At 38.7% G+C, this 27,081-nt stretch overlaps 1 protein-coding gene across 1 annotated transcript; it reads left to right on the top strand.

The window, feature by feature from the left end:
- Positions 1–52: 52 nt before the first annotated feature.
- On the top strand, positions 53–26,420 carry SLC13A4 (solute carrier family 13 member 4). Its single transcript, XM_002197413.6, has 16 exons — positions 53–825; positions 6,465–6,593; positions 9,288–9,424; positions 9,630–9,811; positions 10,507–10,561; positions 12,193–12,232; positions 12,960–13,037; positions 14,352–14,542; positions 15,612–15,731; positions 18,513–18,614; positions 19,704–19,805; positions 20,860–20,957; positions 22,009–22,139; positions 22,487–22,648; positions 24,145–24,282; positions 24,990–26,420. The coding sequence occupies exons 1-16, from the start codon at positions 727–729 to the stop codon at positions 25,125–25,127; spliced, it is 1,902 nt and encodes a 633-aa protein (XP_002197449.5). The 5' UTR covers positions 53–726; the 3' UTR covers positions 25,128–26,420.
- The last annotated feature ends 661 nt before the right edge of the window (positions 26,421–27,081 follow it).

The raw sequence follows: 27,081 nt of genomic DNA, 5'->3' as shown, positions 1-27,081 counted from the left end.
TTTTTAACAATTTTTTGTCTTGAGATCAAGTATAATCCATGTTGGAATTACTGCCCTGTGAATTCCAAGCTCAAGACAAAAGTAGGGTAAAGGTAGATACAAAATAGAAGCAAGGAAATGAAATCTGAAGTAACTGCAAATGGAGGGGGGGTTTGATCTTTTCTTTAGAGAAGAAGCACCTGAAAATTTACTTCTATGCATTGGAAAATAAATTGTTTAGTTTAGTAATCTTCCAGCAGAAAAGAAACTGTATTTGAGACTTTCAGACTATCAAACAGGAGGAAAAGCAGCAGCTCAAAACATCTTGCCTGGTTTATGAAAACGGAAATAACACCACCAGATGATGGAAGAAAAATACTTTGCAAAACATGGGAATAAGGATACAGTTCATCTACAACTGTGAGTCTGAATTAAAAAGAAAATTTTTCAAAAGATCACTATGCTCCAACTTGCAAACCTCTGCATGTTATTGTGTGATAATAATTCAGATGGGCTGGTGAGCCCTACGTAAACTGAATGTCTTTTTAATCAAAAAAAACTTTTCAAAACAACAGATTGAAGAATAAATAAAGTAAGAAAGATATTTTAGGTGGCTCTGGGGATAGGAGATGAGGTTGTGAGAGTTTTCTGGGGGAAATCCAGTCACAGGTGAAGGAAAACGTGGCATGAAAATTGGAATATCTGAGGAACCAGAGTCTGAAACAGAAGAAAGCCACCAGAAGGAGTATGGCAGTGATGAAGCAGATTCTCCGATCCAGAAATCTCTTGCTCGTTGTTCTCATTCCACTTCTGCTGCTTCCTCTGCCACTCATATACCCCAGCAGTGTAAGTATATTTTCATTTTCTTTTTACCAAAGCCTCTGAGTGCAGCAGGTAATCCTGCTGATTAAGTGTGCAGCATGCAAAAAGAAAGACAAAGATGTCAAGAAGCACAGATCTTAGAAAAATCAAAGACTCATATTTGAAGGACTGTGAGGGTCACTGAGAAATCATCACTAAGAGCTAGAGCTACCTTGTGGGGTCACAAGAAGAGAGGAAGAGCCAGGTGAAGCTAGAAAAGTAATGCTTTAAAGCAGAAATGTTGCATCTCTTTCTAAAATAATATTGTGTGGAAAGGGGAACAGAGCAAACACATCCATGACATTTTCTTTAAAAAGAGGTCTGTAAAATGAATGCTTATAGAGTCTTTAGTTTTTAGTTATAAATATGCATGGAGGGACTATTTCAAGTATGGGTTTATAAAGACAGCAACTCAGGTGTGGCAGGAGCCGGGACTGAGTGACAATGTGTGGCACTGACTGCTCCAGAGCAGCTGTAGGCACCTCTGCTGGAACATTGCAGCTCTCACACTGGCATACACAGCAATGCAAAGGAGGAATATTCTGTGCTTAACACACAGACCAGGGAAAGGAGTGAGTGCAGCTGGATTCTTGACACTGCTTTGGAGATACTGATTGCCTTGACCACATGGTAAAGTCCTCTCTTTGCGCATCTCTGCAGTTGTAACCCATAAAATAGCAGTGCTTTCCTACCTTAGAGACTTTAACACACCAAAATCTGCAATGTATTAAAGATCTGCAGCTTTTCCTTCCCCATAGACCTAGAAATAATCTGTCCAAAAAGTGCAGCAATATCCACTCCATCCTCTACCCTGCTAAAGATTCATTTTTCCTTAAAGTATCAGGGGATTTATGAATACCAGTACTTTACCCCATAGAAATGCAAAGGATTAGAAATTGAATAGCTGATTTCAAAAACAAAACAGTAAGATTTTGTTTGGAAAATAAACCAGGATTCATAGAAAGAAAAAGTTCCCGCACCACTGAACTGTATGTTGCACTTTGAGTTTTCCTGCTTTGAACTTCAATGTATTTTGGCTGTTCTCTTACGGTGCTTTTTCATCTCTTTTATCTCAAGAGAAGGAATGAATAACAGACAATTGTGCTCTTCAGGGAACAGAAAGGCTCGCCCTTTCACAGAGGCTTGTCCTACAGAAGGGTTTAATCTTCCCTGATGTCACTGGAAGGGTGACATGAAAAGAGATGCTCCCTGATGCTCAGCCAAGGGGACTGTAAAGCACCTTATGGCTGCTGAGGCAGGAGTTCACTGACAGGATTGCTGCAAGAATTGCTGTTGTACAAATAAAGCTCCTCTGCGCTGTCACTCTGCACCTCGTGGTGCTGCTTTGCTGCAAAATGATGTGAAAATCCATCCAGTGGAGATTTACATCTACTTTGTATATATGTGAGTGACCACAGAGGGTAAAGTACAGCTGAAAATCTGACCAAGAGCTGGGCAAATGTTTCTAGTGCTGTTAAGAAAACATCTACACCAAGTAAACTCAGCTGACAGTACACTATCCAAGTGCTTTTGTGTATATTTTACTTTGTTACAACCCATTGACTATGATTACTTTTTAAATTTGAAGATTAAATGCCTGTATTTTTACAATTATATTAAGGTTTTTTTTGGTTTTTTATAGAGATTGAAATTACCAGGTCATTTACATTTGCATTTCTGCAGGGAATCAGCTTGAAGTTTCTTTGATAATACCAGCACATCTCTGCAAAGTTCAAAGGAGCATTACATGTGTAGTGGCAAGAGAGATCAAAGGGAGCATAAGGACTCAGAATTGTTGTAGATGCTGCTAATGGGAATAAAGCCCACAGCTTCTTTTATATTATTTTGTGAAAAGAAATGGTTGGATGAAGAATAAATTTGAGAAAATTTATTCAAATTCTTTTTCCCCTTCTGGAGTTACAACTGAACTTGTACCACAGATTTGGACATACATAAATGCCTTTCAGGTAAAAAAAATGTGTGTGCTTTACAAACCGAGGGTCTTTTTCATTCTGTCCTTATTTCCTTCATTGTTTGCAGTGACATGTGAGCATTTTTGCTTCTTTTTTTGTAATCTTTATCCACTTTTTTGTCATAAAGCTACCACAGATACCACAAGGCATGCCACATGATTTCAGCTAGTTGAGGACAAGCTTTCTGTTCCTGTGGCCACACTGCACCCAGTCAAGGACATTTTGATGACTCCTGAAAGTCACCTGTTGAGCAGAGCTGTGAGACCTGCAGTTCAGGGGATTTTGGCATCTTGATATGCCAAATCAGCAGAATGGCCTCTAAAGCATTAACATGCTCTGAAGAACCACACTTGACATATTTTCATTCACCTTCCGTTTTATTTACCAAATAAAACTGAAGGATGGAATTTTTAAAAATTATTATTTGTTATTATTTATTATTATTATTTATTTTTTAATTATTTTCCAAGCTGAAGAATGGAATTTCAGCATAATCCCATAAAATCAAGGATGTTATTCCAGAGGCTGGACTACCACCTTGCAGAGCTTAACCACATATCTGCATCCAAGATATGCAATGAGCAAAAATTCCAATAGAATTTATTCTTCCTTTTAATCATTCTGAGATTCTTGGATATTTTAGTTACAGAAGTTTTATGCATGATCCTTAGTGTGGAGTTTTTAGCCATGGCTTCCTTTCAGCTCTTCTTTTAACCTAAGGGACTGACTGAAGAGAGATAATTAGATGACAGTCCCTCCAACCATCACGCGTTTTCCTATTCCCTGCTTCAAGCTCTGAGGTGGGTTTAACATAATTTTTCAGCTGTAAAACAGTAAGTGAGGAGGGTGAAACAGTTAAAATTACACTGCCACTGATTCAGTGTAATACTTAGTAGCTCTGGTAACCATTAATTAAATGTATAAACTCAGTTCAATTAAATAGAAGAGATTAATATGGTTTCTCTTGGAAACGAACTGAGAAAATAAATAAAGTTGCCAGACAAGCCGATTAAGTTTTTAGTGGAGATTAGCAAGCTTGGCTTTCCCAGTACTTGCTTAAAATTTTGTACCATTTAAGAATGCAATTTATTTGGGTTTTTTTCATTTGTAAAATGATTACAGCCTAGTGTACAGGAAACACAAAGACTTAGTGCCCATCCCAGTAAGGTTTTGGTAGAGATGCAAATTTCCTCTATCCTATTCCATTTTCACTACCAGCCTACTTTTTTTTGCCACACTCAGAGGAGCAATAGGAAATGACATAATTGCTCAAAGAAATTAGAGAGAAGTACATTTTTGGAGTGAGAAAATGGTTTGGCTACCCCTTGGATCTTACATCTGGACTGCTCTAAAATAAAAAATCATTGATTCTTCTTGAATTAGAAGTTATTTTTCTCCTCAGACAACTGCTGAATCTGATACAGAGCCCATGCAAACATTAGCAGAAGCTAATGAGTTAAAAATTAAAAATGTGTTGGAAGCACTAGGTCACAAAAAAAGCCCCATGCTCTGCTCTCTGTGGAATATTAACCTTGAGGCACAATGTAGTTAAACGTGACTGAGCAGCAAGTTGGCTAATTCAGAGCTAAATTTCTACAGCAGCCTTGCAGATACTCTTTATGACCTCTCAAGTAATTGGAGTTTATCTGCTCAAAGGAACTTAGGTTTTCTTATAAATCTGTTTCAGTTATTTTGGTGGCCCTGCTTCATAGAATCACAGAGTCAAAAAATCATTAATGTTGGAAAAGACTTCTAAGATCATCAAGTCCACCTGCTGACCCAGCACTGCCCTGTTCACCACCAAACCATATTCCCAAGGGCCACATCCACGTGTCCTCTGAAAGCTTCCAGGGATGGTGGATCCACCACCTCTCTGGGCAATCTATTCCAATCCCTGACCACCCTGACCACACTGAAGACATTTTCCCTAATATTTGATATAAACCTAACCTGGCTTTGTTGAATTATAACTGTTTAATGTTACACTTTTCTGAAAAAGGAGTCAGAGCAAGATCTGGCAGCTAATTTAAATCCAAGCTTCTGAGTAACTTTGGTTACAGTTCTTGCACAAGTAAAGGAAATAGTACATACCAATCTATCTTAACTTCTTCTCTGGGCTGTGTTCTGCCTGTTGTTAGCATAAGCTGGACTTCAAAACAAAAAGATGAACATCTGATTGTGGCTTTTTTAGACGTAATGTAAAAATGACATCTATAAAGATGAATTTAAATACAAGCTATTGATTAATTTCATTGAAACCACATCCCTGTATAATTTCACTAGGCTTTACCACCTTGTTCGCAAAACTGATTGAAAACAATGAAATGTAAAACATGCTCTTCAATTTGCACAAGGATCTGTAAGAATTGCTTGTGAGACCTCTTGAAAGCTGCTTTATTTAGAAGTCATCCAGCCAGGATAGATGTATAAAATATAAAATTATATTTTAAGAGACTCAAACAGTATTTGTGATCAGTGAATTTTCTACACAATAGCCATTTGTGAGCTGTGACTCCATATGGCTTCATAAGCTCATATGGAGCATCTGGTGCATAATGAAGAATAGATCAATTTATAGCTGGAGTAAATCAGTGCAGACCTACTCACTGCCATTGAACAGCAGGTTAAGGCAAGTACAGGACTTGCCTTCAAATTTGAGAAAGGGAAAGAAAATAAAAAAAACTTTTCCTGAGGATAGTTCCTGTAATTATTACTAGCAGACATCCCCATTTCTAAGAACTATTGCTGAATACAACAAACTCAGCATAAGGAGAACTCCAATGAGAGCCATAAATAAAGACATTTCTAAAGAAATGGACCAGAAGACTTCCATTCACTAGCTGTGTTTTCCTGTAAGAATATTCAGCAGATAGCTCTTTTCTCTACCATATCCCAACTCCCCATGACTTGCTCACCATGATGGTCTCATGCCTTTTTCAACCAGAACCTTGGACAGCAGCAAATTTCTTTAATTAACTCCTGCCACCCATTGCCTCCTACCCTGCAGGCCTGTCGTCTTCTTCCAAAGGTCTGTAGAAAATACCCGCGCAAATAAAATCAGCTAACAAAAATGTTTGCACAGTGCTTAAAAAACAAAACAAAACAAAAAATAAATCAAAACAACAACAAAACCCCAAACAAACAAAAAAACCCCAAACCAACCCAAGTTTCCAGAGCATTTCCCAAAATAACTACAAGGTAGTTTTATGGCAAATATGAATGCTCTCCTCTGGTCCTGAAAACTGTCTTTGTCCAGGACGGGAGAGAAAAATATGCTGAGATTACAGGTCAACAGGTCTAATCTGAGGAGTCATGACTGAGTTCTTGGTAAATATTGGATTATGGAAAACAAACTAATTTGCAAATGCACTTGAAGCCATTATTTTGCTGATAAACAGGCTTATACCAACACTTTACCTTGGATTATCTGTGAAAACTTTCACTAGCATCATCTTCTGACACTCTCATTTCAGAAGGCAGCCAAGATTTCACACCCAGACAGCTGCAACTTTGGAGGTCCCAGTGCAGTCCTTTTTGTTTTTTTTTAACCCAGGCACCCATAGTCTGAGGAATCCTCTGGGTGAGTTCACAGGGCTCCCCACAGCATGTGGTGGGGCAGTAACACTCACCCCCTGTGCTTTGTCCCTGCAGGAAGCCTCGTGTGCCTACGTGCTCATCGTGACAGCTGTGTACTGGGTCTCTGAAGCAGTGCCTCTTGGGGCAGCAGCCTTGGTTCCTGCTTTCCTCTACCCTCTCTTTGGGGTCATGAAGTCCAGCGAGGTCAGACCATTGTGTGGTTTTATCATTTAATATTCTTACTCTCAGCTAATTAGCTGAACAAGGCTGATCTTAGTGCAGCAGCAAGACTAAGAGGCTTGGGAAGCAGAAGTGTACATCCTGTGATGTGTAACTGGGTCCCACCAGCCCTTTCTTCATCTGAGGGTAGATAGAGGATATAAGATAGGCTATAATAGCTGGGAGAGGTGTCCATCCTTTCAGCTCCTGCATCACCAACATTACCAAAACCTATTGCACCAAAGGATCCCACCTCTGCCCTCCTCAAATCCATATGAACAGCAGCTATAGGATAAAGCTTCCTTACAATAGTAAAGTTTAGTATAGTGTAGTAAAGTTTCCTTCCAATTTTATTTATTATGGATGTCATATAAGGCCAGAAGCTACATGTGCTAAAACCAGTTACCATCTACTGGTAAAGACCAGATAATATTGTTATCCAGGTGAATGTCTAACCTTTTACAAAGCTGTAAACTTCTGCTGCACTGTAGCCAAAAGTTCTCAGGCAAAGGAGGAGCTGTACAAAAAAGTTGCTATGATCAGACCTGAATTTGCTTACTTGAGGTTTTTTTGAATGTTAATTTCTTTCATTATATGCCAAGAATTTCTTTTATTTTCTCTGCAACTTTTTTCCCCTGCCTTTTTCTATCTCTTTTTAGGGGGTGAGGGGACAGCACATTTGATATAAGGATGAGTAATACAGATTAGAATGCAGAGTAATATGTAGCAAACATAAAATTGTTGGATTTCTCTCACAATCTAGCACTGGGAATACCCATAAATGGATAGAAATAAGCATGAGCCAAGAGTTTAATGACTGCTTATTCCCCCAAGTTTTGTAATAAAATGAGATACATTTTCATACCAACACAATTCAGTATTTTCACAATCTTTTTTTCCTAACATAAAGCTAAAGTAGTTGGGCATTTTCATTAAAAATTTGGCAGCACATTGGAGAAGGAAATTTAATGTCTGCCTGAGAGAAATTCCACGCAATAGCAAATAAAGTGACAGTAAGATTACTGCAAGGAATGTATTATTTGCTTTAGGAACTTAAATAAATCCCTGCATTCAAAAATAAACAACTCTGAAGCACTATTTCCAGTCTGCTGTTCTGGATTGACTCTTTCCTAGATATTTACTACTATTTAAGATACAAATTATTCACAGGGGCTTAAGAACATGAACCAGTGTCATATATATATATGACACTGGTGTATATATATATATATATATATATATGTATGTTGGTATTAATGAGACTATTAGCGTTCACTTATTTCTCCAAAATGCCTGTGAAAGGAATAAAGGAGAAAAAACCCCCACAGATTCCTCATGCTGCTGGATTGATGAATTTCCTTCATTCACCTCATTATTTTTTGAAAAGATATCAGGAAAATAAAGAGAGTTAATGAGAAAGACACCAGTGGAAGAAAGCCAAAAAAAAAGGTGATATTTCACCAAATATCACCCAAAAATGTGATATTTAAAAGTTCTGGCACACAATTATGATGGCCAAGTCTATTTAGTCGCCATAGGAATTTATTAAATAAATGTCATTAAATACATAACTTGTTGCAGATTTCACAAAATAACATTATTGCCATTCTTGCATTTTATGGAGGAGCATCAGTATAACTGAGGACAATGGAAAAATTATCGCTTCTTCTTATCTTAATTGTTTTAAAAATGCTGGCACCTACATTTCATTAGAGAACTAGTTTTAAACTGAAGAAATTACATTTTTTGAAAAATATTCCAGCAACAGCCTAGGAAGGATTGCATCAAAATTAAATGAAAATTTTTGCTACACCTCAAGCATCTGTTTGTAAATTTTATTTTCTTCCATTTTGTTTGTTTTTACAGAAGTATGTGTGTATGTTTGAGTAAGAATTTTATGGTTGGCCTAATTTGTCATTTTTGCAGTTGCTTCACAGAATATCTTCTCATGCTTTAGCAAGACCCACATCCATGATTCCTGCTTTGGAGGTGGTGTTGGAATATTTTCCTGAGCCAGTGATGGTTTTTGCTCATTGTCTTTAAATTAAAGTTCTTTTTCTTGTAACTTTTCCCTCTTTTCCTGGTAAAAATGGAAATGGATTTCCAATGTGACAAGTCTTGACACAGGATTTGTGGATCACTGCAGCAATGTACAAACCTTTTCTTATTGCATTCAAAGAACAAGTCCCAAAGGACTTTTTTTTCTGATGCTGTAGGTTCTAGGGATGCCACATTTTGCCCAAAAGCTGAACAAGACAGAAAATACATAGACAAGATAGGCAACAATACCTCCAGAATGAAAAAGCACATGAAGCACATGAATAAGCTGCCTTCAGTGCAGTTTTGTCTGTGTTTGTTTCCATCTGAGCCTAGTTGAGAATGACTGACTCACTGCAGGCACTGGACATCCTGCTTGCAAATGCAACATTTCTCTTGATCTCTTCAAAACTCAGAAGCCTATAAACAATAGGGGGTAGAGCCTTATTTGTAAACACAACAAGAAAGAGATTAAAGAGAATATTTTGATTTATGAATTCTTCATTTTCTCCAGCTACCTATTATTCATAATCGAGGGAGCAAAAATGCACTATGCTATATTTTTTCTCATTCAGCATGCTTTCTGTGTAGGGTATTTACTGCTTTTTTTAACTGGCTGCTTCCCCCTGGCCCTTAATGCAGGTGGCTGCTGAATATTTCAAGAACACAACTTTGCTCCTCATGGGTGTGATTTGTGTGGCAGCTTCTGTAGAAAAGTGGAATCTCCACAAGCGAATTGCCCTACGCATGGTGATGATGGCTGGAGCCAAGCCAGGCATGTGAGTGGACCTTTGGCTTTGGGGTAATCTGAGGCTGAGAGCAGCAGCTTGAAACCATTCTGATCTTCCCATTCAGGGGCAAAAGTTACCTGGGTTTGGGGTATTTTTATACCCATCATTCCTTTCAGAGTTTGAAAGCTTACAAATCTTCCCCTCCTTTTTCTGCCGCCTCCGACTCCCTGTGTTTCCCCACGCTGCACTCCAGGTTGCTCCTTTGCTTTATGTGCTGCACCACGGTGCTCTCCATGTGGCTCTCCAACACCTCCACCACAGCCATGGTGATGCCAATCGTGGAGGCAGTGCTCCAGGAGCTGGTGAATGCTGAGGAGGAGTGCGAGGTCATCACAACTGCAGGCAGCACCATTGCTGAAGAAAACAAGCCAATAGGTATTTGTCAGTATTGGCATTCACTCTTTTCTCATTGTTTGTCAGTGACCAGACCTGTTGATACATATAATTGAAATTCTATTGAGGTCAGATCTGTCTGACTTATACTGCCAAAAACACTGATATGTACTCTTCCTTTTTGTACTCTGCTATTCCTTTCAAAAAATTAAAAGAAATTTTACAAGTGATGGAAGAATAGGAGTTGGGAAGCTATTTATACTGAATCAGGGCATGTGCTGTAGCTGTGTGCCATAAACTCTTGGTCATAGGATTTTTTCAAGGGTGGAAGGAAACCTTTGGGAAAAAAACCCAGGAAATTTAGAAGAGGCTCAGAAGTTTTCTCTTGACAATCCCATAATAAAAAATTGATAAGAGCTCTAAGGTTCATTTTGTTCATTCCTTCCCAGAAGAAAAAGGCTGAGGAAGAAAAGAATCTCTCTTTTCTTTCACTTTACAGTTTCCAGGCTGAAAATTATTTCATCCAACCTTGTCTATTATACATAGGTATCCAAGTATTTTAATTGCCAGATGCACATGATCAATACAATAGAAAATAATTAAATGCAACATCAAGAGAGCACCTGAGACTGTTTGGAAAAGCTTCTGTTTGCAGCAGCTCCTCCAGGTGCAGAGGTGTGAGCCAGGGGCTCAGCTCAGTTCTTACCCCAAGGCTGGTCTCTGTTCTTCTGTTGCAGGTCTCGGTGAAAAGCATGGCCAACCTTCCCTGGAGCTTATCTTCATCAATGAGGAGTAAGAATGAACCCTGTACACCAGGACTGGACATTTGAGCCCTACACAGGTCGCAATGAGATGAACCCAGGAGTAGAGCCAGGAAGGGCAAGCAAAACCTTGCAAGTGAATGTTTCACATGTGACTGACAAGGAAGGCTTACATGATAGATGGGATTAATGCAATGGTCTGCATCTCACTAAAACTTCACAGTACTTATTCATTTTTTAACACTATGGATGTTTTAGGGAGAAGGAAAATATTTCTAGGGATTTGTAAGGTCTTTTGAAATCTGAGTTTGTGCTGTGTAAGGAAGGGCTGTCCACAGGTTTTTATTCTGTTCCTCTGAAGGATCAGTGATGAAGAAGATCAAAATGGAGCACGGACTGCTCACAGGACATATCCAGAGGGACATCACTTACAGGGCCTTTCTGAAGAAAGTCTGAACTGCCTGCATTTAAGAGAGATGAGAGTGGAGCGCAGGGGGATATGGGGGGAGGGAGAACCCACAAAAAACCACCCCTCCTCCCCTACAAAATTTCTAGAAGATTTCTTTAAATAGAGACACATTTCTTCAGAAGTTTGAAACACTAATAGTTTCTATTTGGGGTAGAATCTAGTAAGGGGAAAATGTAAATCAAGTAAAGGACTAATTTCTTTGTCAAATTATCTAATTACCATCAGTTCAAGATATACAAGATGGTATACAAAGCTAATGTTCTAAAAATTTATTATAGATCAATTCTGAGGAGCATCTTATGAAGTGTGAGAACAAAATTGCATAGTCCCTTTTTGAGCTCCTTCTATATTGTTTTCAACTGCTCAAAATAAAAGAGAAACAAGTTTCTTTTCCTTTAAATTGCTATTTGTCTTAAAACAAATATTATAATAAAAACAGTAGAGGTTGATGACTTTAAGTTAACTTGTGAGATCTAAATAGTTTTCTCATTAATCTAGAGACTATTTGGGTCCTCCAATATTCCTCCTGTTTATCCCATCCATATCTCTTTTTATCCCAGCCATATTTTCTATGCAATATAGAATCAAATCTTCAGATTGGCATTATGCCATTAACCCCTTTAGCCCCTTATTGAATAGCATGTGTGGGATATTTCAAACAGAACTATTATTCAAATAGGATTACTTGGAAAAGAGTTTTGAATTTGTCAGGAAGAGTAGCACATCTTCTGGAAATTACTTCAGTGGATTGTTTGAATTATCCACACGCCACACAGGGCAGGTTTTAGGGAAGGCTTTAATGTGGTACAGGTAGGTACTCAGAAACAGCATTGGGAAAACTGGCAGAGGAAGAACTTGACTAGAACAGGCAGCAGTGGTGCTGGACTGCCTGGTGATTGAGAGAGAGAATGGAGTCCTCTCCTGGAATGGGGTAAATTCTACCAAGAAACAAATTTTTTCTTGCATGGGGGTGGAACTCCACTGTTACACAGATAGAGATTGAGCTATGACACATAACAATGACTCTTATTGTTTGGCCAAGAGCCCACATAAGAGGTTCTAATAAGTGGTATTCAGCATTTCAGTAGGCACTAGTTCTGCAGATGTTGCCCCTCCTACCCATGATGTGTGCCTCTTGCAAGAGCTGGATTAACAGGCATTTTTAAAACATATTTTCCTTTCTTTGTTTTTAGTGCTACTACTACTGACTTCAGCTCCTTGATGCACTCAAAGGTATTGTCGTAGGTGGCATCTTCTGTGCAATGCTGTCTTCTAATGAGGGAGCCAGCAGAGCAAAATGCACAGAGCTCTGGAAAAAAACTGCTTGTCCCTTTATTTCAAATGTGTGGTGGTTGTTGGCAGAAAGTAGGTATTGCAGAATGTCCTGCTTTGTATTTAACCTGTCAGCCTGCTTGCACAAATCAGTTGGGGAACATTAGCTCTGTAACAGCAACAACAGAAGTACAAATCCATAGAAATCTGTTGTACTCCTTGCTGGAGATCCTGAGATCCAGTCAGTGAACTAACAATTCTATATGGTTTATAGCAAATTCAGATATGATCTTTTGTTGTTCCAGTATTGCCAGCTTCTGAAACTGAGAATTCTCAAGTTGCTACAGCAGCCTGCACATATCACAAAGCCACAGGCTCAAGGGACAGGTTAGAGTCTCCTACATGACAGAAGAAAACCTAATCTGACTTTTAAATCACTCTAAACTAAAAAAAAAAAAAAAAAAAAAAAAAAAAAAGCAGGTGGTTTAAACATTTCCCCTCCAGTGTAAAATTAACAGCTGATTTTAGTGGGTTGGATTTTTTTGTAGTTTTGGATCCTTTTTTTCTTTTTCCTTTTTTTGTACCCAAAGCCTGCCACCCAGTACCTTTACAAAGCATCACAAATTCTATTTCAAGTGCCCCTAGGAACACAAGAAAGGCTAATGCAAAGGCATTTTCCTCCTTGCAGAGTATGAATGGTGTGCACATGATAGCCAACCCTATTGGAACAATGAAATCTACGAGCAATGGGCAGCACCTACCTCAGGTAAGGAGATGTTAGACCCTGGGGTGAGGCAAAAGATAGATGTGGATATCACCTGCTCCCTGCTGTTTATTATTTGTTCCTTGAAAGGAATCATTCTCCATTGTCTCAGTACAGCCACATCTTCGCCCTTTTCCAGTTCTTGCTCCCATTTAGATGCACCCAGCACAGGTTGTTCAGAAGACCCTTTCCGAGTGGCTGGGACAATTAATTTAGCTTTACATCCAGTAATGTGATCACGAGTTTCCTTTATTATTTGACTGTATTAGCCACTTTGTTTCTGCAAATCCTCCTTGGAAAATAGCCCAACTCAAAAATAAAAACCCCTGGCACACAAAACCCTGTTCAGAGTGAAAAAAAGCAGACCATTAATCTGTTCAGCCACTTTGTTAGGTATTCTTAATATCCACTTCCTTTTGGTCTTCCAAAATACTCAGCCTCAAAATCCTCAATTAAAACAATTCTTCCAAAATACCCAACCTCAAAATCCTCCATTAAATCAATTAATATTTCTATCTCTTGGGTGCATCCAAGAAGAGATTGCTGATGACAATTTTGTAGTGTTCTAATGGCATAAATTTATGTCCATGACAGAATAGGCTAATATCAATACATTAATCTGCATTCACAGTTCAAAAATAAATCAAAATTAAAATTAATAAATGTAACAAGTCTTTCTGAACCACTTTCTGCCTTTTCCCTCATTCTTAAATTACAGGTTGCATGAGAAGTACCTTGAAGTACTGTACATTTTTTTCCCAGTACAAGGACTTGCTCTACCAACACAGACATTTTGCTGTCACTGATATGAAAACTTCTTTTGGAGCAAAATTTTCTGGCATCTTTTCCTTCCATATTGCTCAGCCTTTTCTATGCTGTTTTGAGGTCCTTAGCACTCCATCCCTAGAGGCCCTGAGCCAGTTGAAGTGTGAAAAGTTCACCAAGCCTTCGTGTGGTGGCTGCTCCTAAGCCTTAAGGATTATGGATTCCTTCTGCTTAGTGCTGGCATCCTGTCCCTGCAGCCTTCAAAGGCTTTTGGTATCCCACTGATACTCCAGTCAGACCTGCAGCTGTCCCAAACCTTAGCCAGAAGTCTGATTACTGCTTGTCCTACATTTTTGTCACAGACCATTTTTAGGCAATTTTAGGCCCTGGGACAAGTTTCCAGGACTGATCCCAGCTAATCTCTGTGAAGAAAAACCTGTCCTTTCTTACACAAACCTGTTGCTTCTCTTGGCCCCATATCATTCTGGCATTAGAGCGAGCTGGGCTGCTGTTCTGATCACCTGCTTTGCTTGTGAATATGTCCCCCCACAGGCTCAGATCCTGGTCCTGCCCCCTGAGCCCTCAGATCTTGGGCTGAGCAGCAAGTACCGGTACCAGAGCAGGCACGACCACATGGTCTGCAAATGCCTCTCGCTGAGCATCTCCTACGCAGCAACCATCGGGGGGCTGACCACCATCATAGGCACCTCCACCAGCCTCATCTTCCTCGAGCACTTCAACAAGTAAGTGGCACTGGGATTGGTGAGAATCACTGTCATCCTTCTGGGTCATTTCCTACCTTAAGGAACCCTAGCAAGAAAATTCTCTGAAGGAAAATTTGCTTCTTCCTCTACTCTAATGTATTTACCAATGGTTAATATTTGAAATACATACCTAATGTCTTTCTCTCATGCAAAGTAAAAGCTCCTCAGTGTGGTAACATTGAAGTTTCTCCAGCACCTTCTGTTGATTTAACATACTGATTATCATGAAGGCAGCAGGCACTCTAGAAGTAAACAAGAAAGCTATGAAGGTAGAGCAGAGAAGACAAAGAAATACAAAAGAAAAAATTTCATAAAAACAGCTGCTCAATGTGCAGCGCAAAAAACCACAAACAACCAACTTAGATATGTGGCCTTATGCATTTGCTTCAGAGAAGATGAGAAACAGCTCTCTGATTATCTAAGTATTTTCTTTATCATTAGCCCAAAGACACGATTGTTTCAATGTTAGAAACATGAATGTTTTTCTGTTAGGAGACTAGTGGCACTTCTCATGCACAGAAACACATCCAAGCTCAGATCTGATTCTGACCATCTCCTGCTAACTCTACTGCCTTGATATCTCTCATTTTTCTCTCTTAAAGAGATCTTGCTTTTATGACAGTTGCATCAAATGCACACATCCAGCATCTTTGTCAGAGCACAGCAGAATATAGTCAATATTTGTGTGGCCTATGAGAAGACACAGAAAGAGGTTCTGGGTGAAATCATTCTGAAGACTGCCAACCCTAAAAGAAGCTTTAATATAAGCCACAGATAGGGATGGAGTTTCACTTCAGGTATATCCAAGTGTTTTTGAAGCTGGCCAGACAATCCAGACCATCTGGTTTTAAAGATTTGGAGAGCTACACTGTTTGTTAGTTTCACTTTGCATAGGTAATGCAGCTGTTGAAAATGCAAACTGATGGAATTTTTCTGTCACCCCATTACAGATATATATGCCCATAGATGTGTATGCAACTAGGTCTGTTGGAGGTCCCTGTCCCTTTACTGTTCTGACTTCTCATGCATCCTCTTTTTTAATTCACAGTCAGTACCCAAAAGCTGAAGTGGTGAATTTTGGAACCTGGTTTCTGTTCAGTTTCCCCATCTCCCTCATCATGTTGGTGCTGACTTGGCTCTGGCTGCACTGGCTGTTCTTGGGCTGCAAGTGAGTGAAAGTTGTTCAAGATATACAGATTGCAGTGCATCTGCAGCTCCTCTCAAAAGTGTTTCATAAACAAGTTTTGACTGGCAAATGATTAAGGCACAATTTCCTTCTTGTTGCCAGAACAATTACCAGGGGAAATCTCACTGCTTAGCTGCCCTGCATAGACAGCAGTGTAGAGTAATGATGCTTGAGATTTAAGTGCCCAGGTATTGCTGATAGAAATCTATACTAAACATTCAACTGGTTTGGGGTTTTTTTTCTCCACTCTTAAGACAATGAGGATTTTGTGGACCAAGTGTCTTGTTATAACTACTTTTGGAAAAGCACAGTTTAAAAGATGAATAGAAAAATAACTGCAAGTGAACAAGTAACTTTTCAGATCTTCTTCCAGCTCAATGAAATTAAAATAAAACCAATTAAAATTAAAGGTAAATAGACTCTATATACATTTCTCTTTAAAGTGGAAGGGACTCACAGCCTAAGAGACAAATACATTTAATACCAGTCCCTAAGCCCCAAAATAAGAAAAAGTTTCAGTCTTCTAGTTCATTTGTACCATATATTGTCTTCACAAAGTTAATGGAAACTGCCTAAATGTGTGCATTTAGAATGGATTTGTTAATCTGCATTGAATTGTGATGCAGACACATTTACTCTGAATTAAATTTGCCTTAATTTGATTTAGTTCACTCTTAAAAGTAAACTGAATTGACAACACTACTTCACCCAGGACAATGAATAAATTGATAATGAGTTCTGCTTGCTGCTGACCTTGACTAGATATGAAGAAGTAATTTAGATGTGAATGGCTCCATGCCCCTCTCAGTCAGTCTCAGAGTCTTATAGTTTCAAATTAAAAGGCTCTGCCACTATTTTTTTAATCTTGAGAAGAAACAGGTCCTAACATGACCCTCAATTAATTTGGTTTGAAAAAAAAATTAAATTCCACATTGCATCCAAGACTTCATGCTGATTAATGTTGTTCTAAATAATACCAGAGACTGAAGCAGTATTGACTTTTTGAGAAGTACTAGTTGATTCCAAGGCTCCTTAATCTCTGACTTCTATTCACTGCACTTCATTAAAGAACATATTATGCTGGGAGCTGGGCTTCAATTCTCTGCCTTCACATCCTCCTGAGCCTGGAAACACTTAGAATATGTTGAAACAGCTGCCTAATGCTTGTGCATAAATGTTTAATGAATTCCCATAATGTTATTTTCCTAGGAAGCCCTGTGCCATCAATCTGTTATTGCTTGCCTTAGTTGGAACAGCATTTCAGACTTTAAGGCCCTAGACCAGGTCAAGGGTGAAAGAGAATGGACCCACCAAAGGATCATTGCTAGCTAAGGTAGCTAGCTTAAGGGTAGAAGTTACCACAGAACTGTCCTTTATATACCATATAGCTCTTCTCTTCCAGAAGTCTATCAGCAAGATAGACTATCTGCTGATAAAGTCTATCAGCAAGATTTGCAAAGAAATTTAAAATAAATTTAAATTAAAGAAATTTAAAATACCTATAGATGAAGGGCAGTGCTAAGTGAGCTAAAAAAATGTGTTACATATTTGCCCATGTGAAATGAAAACCCTGGTTAAGTTCTTTTGCTGACCAGTCCTTTTGTTGCATCTTGAGTGATGCAAATTCCTTTGCAAGTCTGGTCTTAAGCAAATACATTGAGAGAAGTCACAGTCCATGGCTTGGCCAGTGCTAGAGCTGGGTGCCTAGTGAGGTACTCAATGAGATATTAAAATAGCAGGAACCATAAAAGTGCCTATTATCACCTCAAAGAGCTACAAAAGTTGTGCTGCCATGGTACCAAAGTCACTTCCACTGCCTCTTTTAGACTGGCTTAGATCCTGTTACACCTCTGTGTGACAGAGGGTACAGCTGGTGTGAAATCTGTGGCTCAAAGCACAGCTAGGTAACACTTCTGGAAATAAGAAAAGGAGAGGGTTAAAGTGAGCCTGAAAGCATCCTAATTTCAATTAAATGAAAGAAAATTGAATAAACTAAAGGATTCACTTAACATCCATACAAGTAAATAGGAGGATCAATATATGTAGCTAGGAAATATGCTAGTTTTCATGTCCCTGGCAGAAGTACAGGCATCTTTCACCTGAACAAAATACCAAGCTGACTTCCCTGGCCTCTGTGGTGCTTTTCTGGCTGTGCCTGATTTATAAACAAATATTATCATGACAGTATAAGCAGAAGCAGACAGGCCGTGGCAGCTAATGGGATCCAAAGCATAGCTTTCCCTCCTTATGAATTCTGAATATTCAAGGCAAATATGGTCTCAAAAGCCAGAGCAGGCCCCAAATATGTTGAATAACCCTCATCCAGGAAAGCATAGTTAGCCCATGAAAAATTTCTATTGATAGCTGACCTCTGTCACAATCCTTCCACATGATGATAGACACTAGCCATAGCTTTTGGAGGTTTCTGGCAGCTCTTCGAGGAAGCCTACGCAGAGGGAGCCCAGCCATAGCTCAAGATGGCTCAGTGATACCAATCAGTACTAGTCAGAGCACCCTGGGGTCCTTCCAACTCTGTCTAGAATAGAATTTTAAAAGAACTTAAAAGAACTGAAACCAGATTAATCAAATATCATGCTCAGTAATTTCCTTTCCCATTGCCATCAGTCCTTGCCTCAGTCACATCTTTTCCCAACAGTCCCTGATACCAGAATTTTCAGTCTATATCATTGCTGGGGTTTTTCTTTTTAATTACCTTTTCCCCTCCTCTTTATGCCCTTGCCTAATTTTATTGTACTCTCTCAGTTTTAAAGAGACTTGTTCTGTGAGCAAGAAGAAGAAGACCAAACGAGAAGAAATGTCAGAGAGAAGAATTCAAGAGGAATACAAGAAACTGGGAAACGTTAGGTAAAGCAGACCTGCCTTCCTAGGGAGTTTGTCTCTCATTGTCTCCTATTGCCCTCCATGTTGCCTTGGACTCATGTAGCTTATTTTAATGCTCTCAGCTCTTTTTCCTCCCCTCCAGGATAGAAATAGAACAAAATGAAAAGATGAAAGCACGAACTAAAATCAAAGACTTTGTTACAAGCATGTGTGTTAACATTTAACTCATTTATTTCTGAGGAAAAAGGAAAAGAAAGGAAAGGATGCAAGTTTATTCCAGGGTTCAAAGGTCACCTGAGTCCAGGTTTGTCTTTGAACCCTAAAGGACCCTTTCTCCTAATTCAGGCACATACTTATTTTAGTGGATATAAATTCAAAAAAGGCTTCTTCCCATGCCATGAGTTGCCCAGCCTTCCCAGTTGCTCATAATATTCATGCATGATGGCAAGAAATGTCTCTTGGAAAAATTATTTGGCAAAATTTTCATTTTCAAAAGGGCTGATATGGCACAGAATTCCTTCTTCACAAAATGTTTGTGCTGTTTAACTGAAATATTGACAGATCAACTGCCTGAATATGATGAACTCTGGAGTTAAACTGTTGTTCAGGCTGTGCTTAAATATGAAATCACTCTTAATTTAAATCTGTGCTAAATTAAAAATCCTCAAGCCACCTCAAGTATCCTCAAGTCACCTTGTGTGCACCATCTGTGCTAATTTACATTGTCATTTGCTCTTAGGCTTTCTACCCTTCTGAAAAATGTGAGAGAATGTGTTTACAGTGGAATGCTAATATGAACTTCACCTTGTTAACACATTTAATCAGATAATAATGCAAATACAAAACAAGCATTTAAAAATATTTTCCTTCAGGTCTTGCCCACGAATGATTGAATTGCAAATACAGATATTTTTAGCTTATTTCTTACCGTGTTTAAATGGTTCTCAGCTGGGAGCCAAATCTAAAATTCTTTAATTCAAACTAATCCTCCTTGCTATTTTTCATCTGTTCTTTATCCTATTTTAAAGCCAGTTTCTGCTTTCTTATTTACTTCTTGAGTTTTCAGACAGACCTTGGAATTACTTCCTTGCTTTCTCTGTTTTTTTTTTCTAGCTATCCCGAGATGGTGACTGGATTCTTCTTCATCCTGATGACCTTGCTTTGGTTCACTCGTGAGCCTGGCTTTGTACCAGGATGGTCATCCTTTTTTGAGAAGTGAGTAAAATCCCCCAAACAACTGCACAGGAATACAACTTTGCTTCTTCTGACTTTCTACTTTCTACTTTTTTCCCCCTACTACACCATCAGCCACATTTAATGAAGCAGTGAAAAATAAACTCTTTATTCAAAAACTAGGATTTTTTTTTCTTAAATTATATCTGTCTGTGTAGTGAAAAATTTTATTCTTTCTCAGTATTCAAAGTGAGTTCAGTAGAGAAAGTAAATGAAGCCATTTCAAATGTAAAAGAATAAGAGGGTCAGATTCTGAGCTTAAAATATTTTAGTGCATTCATAAAGAAGTTTTCACTAGAATATATTGCAACTATAATTGAAATTAAAATTTTTGACAAAGAGTGTTTTATCAAGAAAATATCCATTCAGTTAAATATTGCTGAGAATGGTGAACTGAAGCAAATAATTTTTCTTTTATTTTAAATAATATTGAAATTACTTACATTAAAGCTTACTGTAACACACTTTGCACATCAAAGAATAAGAAATTTGAATGTAATTTATATTACTACAGTATAAAATTACTTTTATTTTTTCATTCCTGTTTCAACAGAAAAACAATTCCTAATACTGTGATTTTCTGATGATCACTGGAGTTTGGCACTCCTCAAAATACTTTTACAGAAAGAGTTTTAAACATTTAATTTCAAATCAATTTACAGTTCATTTCTAAAGGATCACCTGGGTTTGGCTTTTCCCCAGAATGTGTTTACTGTTTCTTACACTACAGTAAACACACTATTTTTTTGTACCTCCAACTTAATAGATTTGTAAACCAAAAGGGATTATTTTTTCCAACCAGAATATTAAAAATTGTTGAGCTGTGATTGAAGTTGCCTACCAGAGACAGTTTAATAAATGGGAAAAAATCCAATTTGTACCCTTGACATGCAGGCATATTTTTCTAGTGGGCTGTTAGCATGACTTCAGATGTGGGAATACAACTGCACCTGCAGAAATGTGCTTGGAGCTATGTACCTGGTTTGGAAATGTTTCTGTTAATGTGTTTTTATTTTTATTGCTATTTTTTTCCTAGGAAAGGTTACCGGACTGATGCCACTGTTTCTGTATTTCTTGGGTTTCTCCTTTTCCTGATTCCAGCAAAAAAGCCATGTTTTGGGAAAAGGAGAAAAGGTGAGGAGAATGCAGTAAGAAAGAGAACTGGTACATTTTGCCATGTCTAATGATTTTTTTTTTTTGTCTGTAAAAAGTTCCAAGAAGATACTTTTATGTTGGCACGTAAAGGTTCAGTTTCTCCTCTGATACCAGTCCTTCTACATCAGACCCCCTTTTCCTTTGCTGTAATTCATATTGTCTCATCCAGAGGATGACAAACAGGTCTTGAATCTGAGACAGCTGCCACTTCTGTGCCAACAGAGTTATTAGACTTCAGGACTGAGGACTGGGCTTTGGGAAAGGTTTAGATGGAGTTCCATATTAAAAAACTATAATGCAAAATCAGCTCAAGACTAACCCCAGTAAAAAAATGAGTCATCACTCATACAGTGGAAATCACTGCAATGTCCTAAGATAAATATAAAGGAGGTAATAAAGTGCCAGACAATATTCCAATTTTGTGCAATGCATCTCTCACAGTCCTTTTGATAATGAGATTATTTCATTTGTGTTTGGGTAGCACTCAGTGGTTTAATCAGTTTGCTGCACCAGTCTTTCAGCAGTGCTGTATGAAAGTAGAATTGTCTGCCAGTCTTATGTAAAGATTATAAATTTATAGCAACCTATATTTTTACGCTGTTATATCTTGTACAGGCTTTAGGAAAATATGACACTCTCTAAACTCCTCCTTTCAGAAAATACTCAGGCACTAAAAAAAACCCTAATGTCCTCAGATAAAATCTAGGGACCTAAACACACTTTTATCAAGCACCATGGCCTACTTCATAGCCCTTCTTTGATAATATAATCCCATTGTAACACCATCTCTGGGGTCTACAGATATATGCACATGCATACCACAACACAGCACACAGTCCCTCAAAAAGCTGTAACATGAGAACACAGGGGTTTACAAATATTTACATCAATGAAGCAGCCAAGGGAAAGTCAGGATGTTTGGAATTAACAGGCAGTCCATGCATCTTCAGTAATTTCTATTCTTGTGAAAAATGTGAAGGTCTTTTCAAAAAGGCAGTATAATACTGGTCACACACCTTATTTGATATAGGAGATGGTGAAAAGTCAGCAGAAATTAACACACTGAAGCCCATCATTACCTGGAAGGACTTTCAGAAGACCATGCCCTGGGAGATTGTAGTGCTGGTTGGAGGAGGTTATGCCTTAGCAGCTGGATGCAAGGTACTGGTGTAGATTTTTTACTTTATCCTCCTTCCTAAGCATATTATCAACCTGCTCTTGTATTCCTTTTTATGCTCCCCAGTTTGGATTTATGATGTGGATACTTACAAGTTTGTACCTAATGTAGTGGGCAGCACTTCCTGCACTCAATGTATGTCTTTCTTGCTATTTATTAAACACTGCAGTAAAATCTAATTTACTGAGCAAAAGGAAATGCAGAAAGCATTTACCTGAACTTTGTTTATTTGCTGGTGCGAATCTCTGCCGTAAACTGCCACAGAAAGAAGAATCTGTTTTACAAACATACCAAGTATTTAGTAATTCTTGTGCTTCTGTCCTTCCTCCAGATCTCTGGCCTCTCTACATGGATTGGACGTCAAATGCTCTCCCTGAGCAGCCTTCCCTCCTGGGCTGTAACTCTGCTGGCTTGCATTTTGGTGTCCATGGTAACAGAATTTGTTAGTAATCCAGCAACCATCACCATCTTTCTGCCTATTTTATGCAGCATGGTGAGTTAAAAGAGTGACATTTTTAGTCTGTTGTTTGCTCACAGGCTTGGGGGAATTTTTCAGGATGTCAGGGTCTTGGCACTCTGTCCACTTGAAACCCAGCCTCAGTTCCCAAGCTATTGTTCTGTAGTCTTGAAACTAGGAAAAATAATATAATTGGTCAGCTAAAAGCATATTTTAGCATAATGGAATTTTTAATACCTCTCAAGGTGCACTGAGGAATTCATATGCCAGGTACAAGAAAAGGTGACTGTGGAATTAACAAGTTAGGTGAATTTCACATAAAGCTTGAGATGCTTTTGTCAATGTTATTTTAAATGTGTTGTTCATTATTTAGTAGTCACCTCCTCCCTGATTGCGAGAAAAGACTGGAGTGCCAAATTTTATTTCAGATTTAGAAGTGTTCAAGGGGTTGTTCTGGTAAGCATACTTGTCCTTCACCATGGAAAGCAGAGATGTTTGTAAGGGGCAGAAAAAATCAGAATGCTATTGACAATGGTAGAAGAAAGAGAGAGTAATTTAATTTTATATTGGAATAGCAGTTACAGAAAATTTCCTTTTTTTTTTTCTTAATATAACGTGAAAATTTTCTGTCCAAGAATGGAGGTCATGAATAACCTTTCCCTATTATAACTATTTTATGGGATTGTCCCAAATCATATTATGTGAACAATTCTGGGTTAATATTAAGATGTGGTCAGATCACAATATGTAATTGTGTTTCTGTGGCTTAGGAGTTCAGATTTGTTTCTGCTCCATGCAGAAAGAGATTCTCTTGAAAAATATTTAGAGCAGTAATCTACTTGTAGCAAGAAACGCCATCTTAAGGCAAACTCTCTTTTCAGATTGCAAAAGTAACCTAGAGACACTTCCCTCCCCAAAATGATTGTAGCCTTGTTTATCCTTCCCTTTCCCTTCCATATAAAACTGGACCAAAGCAATGCAAATGAAAATGGAAAATTTCATTACCACTGAACACTGCATTCTTTAGCCCACTGTAAAAAATATCCCATCATCTCTGCCTTCTCATCATGCAAATTTGGGTCATGAACAGCTGGTTCTCTCAACCACTACTCAGGTGGACATCACATAATGGTCTCAGCATATTCAGCAACTGGAAGAAGCAAGTTCTTTGTGTTAACCTGTTGTGACTTCTCGTGGATGAAGACTGAAGCAGCAGTCAGTCAGTGTTAAGGTCCAGAAGACACAATACAGAATGACACAGAAAACAAGTGGGAGAAAGAGCAAACATGTCCTATTAGTAGCAAACTCCACCCTCCCTCAGTGTGAAATGTCTCAAGAGAGATCCCTGGAGCACGACGAGCTCAAAATTACGGCATTGCTCTAAAAAAACCCAACCAACCAAAAAATACTTTCATGTTTAAGTTTAGAAATTAGGCAGGTGAGATTCACAGCAGAGAGGGTCCTTTCATAGTCACTGTCAGCCATGACTTATATTAATTGGGTGAAATACCTCTCTCCCTCTGTTCTTCCAGTCAGAAACCCTGCTTATCAACCCTTTATACACCCTGATTCCTGTCACCATGTGCATCTCATTTGCCGTGATGCTGCCCGTGGGTAACCCTCCAAATGCCATTGTCTTCAGTTATGGGCACTGCCAGATCAAAGATATGGTGAGTCTTGGCACTGGGTTTATCCTCCCATGCTTCATACAACTCCAACACAACTCCCACATCAAGCAGTCAATAATAATAATATAATAAAATAATAAAATATAACAAAAACAATAACAGTAATAATAATAATAATAATAATAGTAGAATTGGTGCAATAATAATGACTATATTGCTGCTAATATTAAGTAGTGATGTCTGCACTGCTTTTACACAATAGAGCTGTCAGGTTAAGAACAACCACAGATCTGCTGTAGGATGCACACATTTCTTATTTTTATTTTTTTTTTATTAATGTAATGGGCTGAAGAGCTTTAGGAGTATACAATCCTTTTTTCACTGACCTACTAAAACAAGCATAAGAGAGCATAAGAAATTAGATTTATCACCTAGCTCCACAGCAAGTCGTGTATCACTCTTTTATGTGTGGTTTAACTCCCCATTCTGATTATTTGATTGAGAAGTCCAAGTGATAAACTGAGCAGTTCACAATGAACTGCGTCACTAACCTGAATATCATTCCTGAATACTCCAATATATACCCTGACACATATGCTCTCATTTATGCTTTTTTTTCTCTAGAAATCACTATACATATATTATCACACTATATATGAGTCAGTATAAATCCTACTGCCTTTTTTTTTTTTTTTTTCCTATGTTAACTGTTCTTGATTGAGTTCCTCTGATGCATTTTGTTTTTGCAGGTGAAAGCTGGCCTGGGTGTAAATCTGATTGGCCTGGCTGTTGTCATGGTGGCCATCAACACGTGGGGAATTAGACTGTTCCAGCTGAACACCTTTCCAGAATGGGCAACAGTCAGCAACATCACAAGCCAAACATAATTTTAAATGACAAAAAGAGCAAAAGTGCAAGACCAAAGTTAGAACAAAATATTGAACCTACATTTCACATATGAAAGAAAGAAGGAAGCTTGAACCAGGATCCATTGTAAAACCATGAAGAAAATCCACTGGGAGGTCTTCTGCAACAGCTTTTCAGTTCTGAAAATCAGCGTGAGTTAAAGGGAGAGATTAGCTTTGCTCTGTTGTTGCTTTCTCTGGGATACCATAACTCAGAAAAAATCCACTCCTCAAAGTTATTTGCCTATAGATTTTCATGCCTTAGAGTAGTTAGGTAGGACTCCAGTGGCAGAAGACAAGTACACATACACTGGAGTACTCAGAAGCAGCAGATTCAGTCCTACACTGAATGCAAGGTGAGCCTTATTGCCAAATCCAGAGTTTTATAAGCCTACTTCTTTTGAAGGCAAATTATTCTTGTTTGAGATGACTCATCACTATTTTGCAAAAAAACATTTTTCCACCAATGACCTGGACAGAAATCCAGCTACCAACTACCAGCTACAGCACTTCAAAGGGATAATAGAAACCTCCAGAGAGGAAGGAGAAATCTCCTTGGAAGGAGAATATGGGGTTTTTTCCACACAGCACTAGTATAAATTTCCAATATTACAGTACTTGCTGTCTCAGCTTTGGAAGGAAGAGTTTCAGGAACAGAAAGTTTTGTTCAAGACCTTCTTCATCACTACTGCAGCAGGAGTTCTTTCAGCAGGGGAAGCTGTAACGAGCAAAACCATACCAGGCCAACACCCCCAGTCACTCTCCTGTCTCTTGCTGCTGTTTAGTTATGCACTTATGATTCTCCTGACTGAGAAAGTCTCATCCCTGATGGCACTCGGTGCTGCTCCATGAGTAAGAAGGGAGAGGGCTGAAGTGGAGTGGTGCTGGTGTATCTCCCCATCCTGTGCATTCACTTGAATCTCACATTCTCTGCTCTCTAGCAGCCCAGAGAGCAGGAACTTCAAATGTAGGAAACTGTGGCTTAGAGTAAATAACTACCAAGCCAAAAGGCCAATCTCTTTATCTCTCATCAACAAAGTGAATGCTCTGCTTTCCTCACTGGGTCCCTGTGACACTCATTAATTCCTCTCATGTCCAGTTTTTAATAATTTCTTTAATGTCAATACATTTAAGCTGTATATTAGAATGATTGAATCTCATGTAATTACACACACACTTTAATGAACTTTTATGCTTTCCACTTTTAATCTAGGCTCTCTAGATGTGAATGTATTCTACAAAAATAAAATGTCAATAAAATAAATTATTCACTACTGCATATTCTGGTGCTCCATGTGCATACAAATTGGATATATTTCACCCATAACCCACCAAACCCTTAGAGAACTGGTGTTGAGACAGCAGGAGGTTTTGGTTTACTGCTTGTGTCAAAACAAAGGGATCCCACAGAATCATCTTGGAAATAAACAGATACAACAAAAGGTTGGCAGAGGGGAGAAATATGGGAAAAAACAAAAAGCATGTCTTAGCCCTCATTCCAAAAGCAGAAAGTTGCATCCTTTACCAAAACAATTGCTATTCCTGGTAGTTCCTCTAAATTTCATTTTGAATAGTGAAGTGTTTCTGTGCATCAGTCACTTGATGAATCCCCATGACCCCCAATGCATAAAACAAGACCTCGGCCTCACTTTTTCAACTCTTCTCCCACCTCACCCGTTCCTGTGTTCCCGCCACCCTGAGCTGCTGCTCTGCTGCACTCCAGCAAAGCTCACCAAGCTCTGCATGCGGAGCCTCCTCACCCCTTCTGCTCCTCTCCCTGGGTGTTTCCCTGCTCCCCAGCAGGACGCTGCTCTGAACTCAGACCCCAAAATGGTGCTCAAAGCAGAGGCACTCTGGCCTCCCCTCACACCAGCTCCATCTTGAAGCCCCAGGAGCAGGAGAGGAAGGGGCTAAAATGTCTGTTCACCAACATAGG

The sequence above is a fragment of the Taeniopygia guttata genome, chromosome 1A, assembly GCF_048771995.1.
Source record: "Taeniopygia guttata chromosome 1A, bTaeGut7.mat, whole genome shotgun sequence".
Taxonomy (NCBI): Eukaryota; Metazoa; Chordata; class Aves; order Passeriformes; family Estrildidae; genus Taeniopygia; species Taeniopygia guttata.
This window is presented reverse-complemented; position numbering and strand designations above follow the sequence as displayed.

What these genes read in the sequence shown, in the direction of transcription:
- SLC13A4 (XM_002197413.6), top strand. Translation starts at nt 727, where the DNA reads ATGGCAGTGATGAAGCAGATTCTCCGATCCAGAAATCTCTTGCTCGTT. An exon ending in AAGAAACTGGGAAACGTTAG is followed by an intron (nt 18,615 to 19,703) that starts GTAAAGCAGACC and finishes TTTTTTTTCTAG; the next exon opens with CTATCCCGAGATGGTGACTG. An exon ending in TGGTCATCCTTTTTTGAGAA is followed by an intron (nt 19,806 to 20,859) that starts GTGAGTAAAATC and finishes TTTTTTTCCTAG; the next exon opens with GAAAGGTTACCGGACTGATG.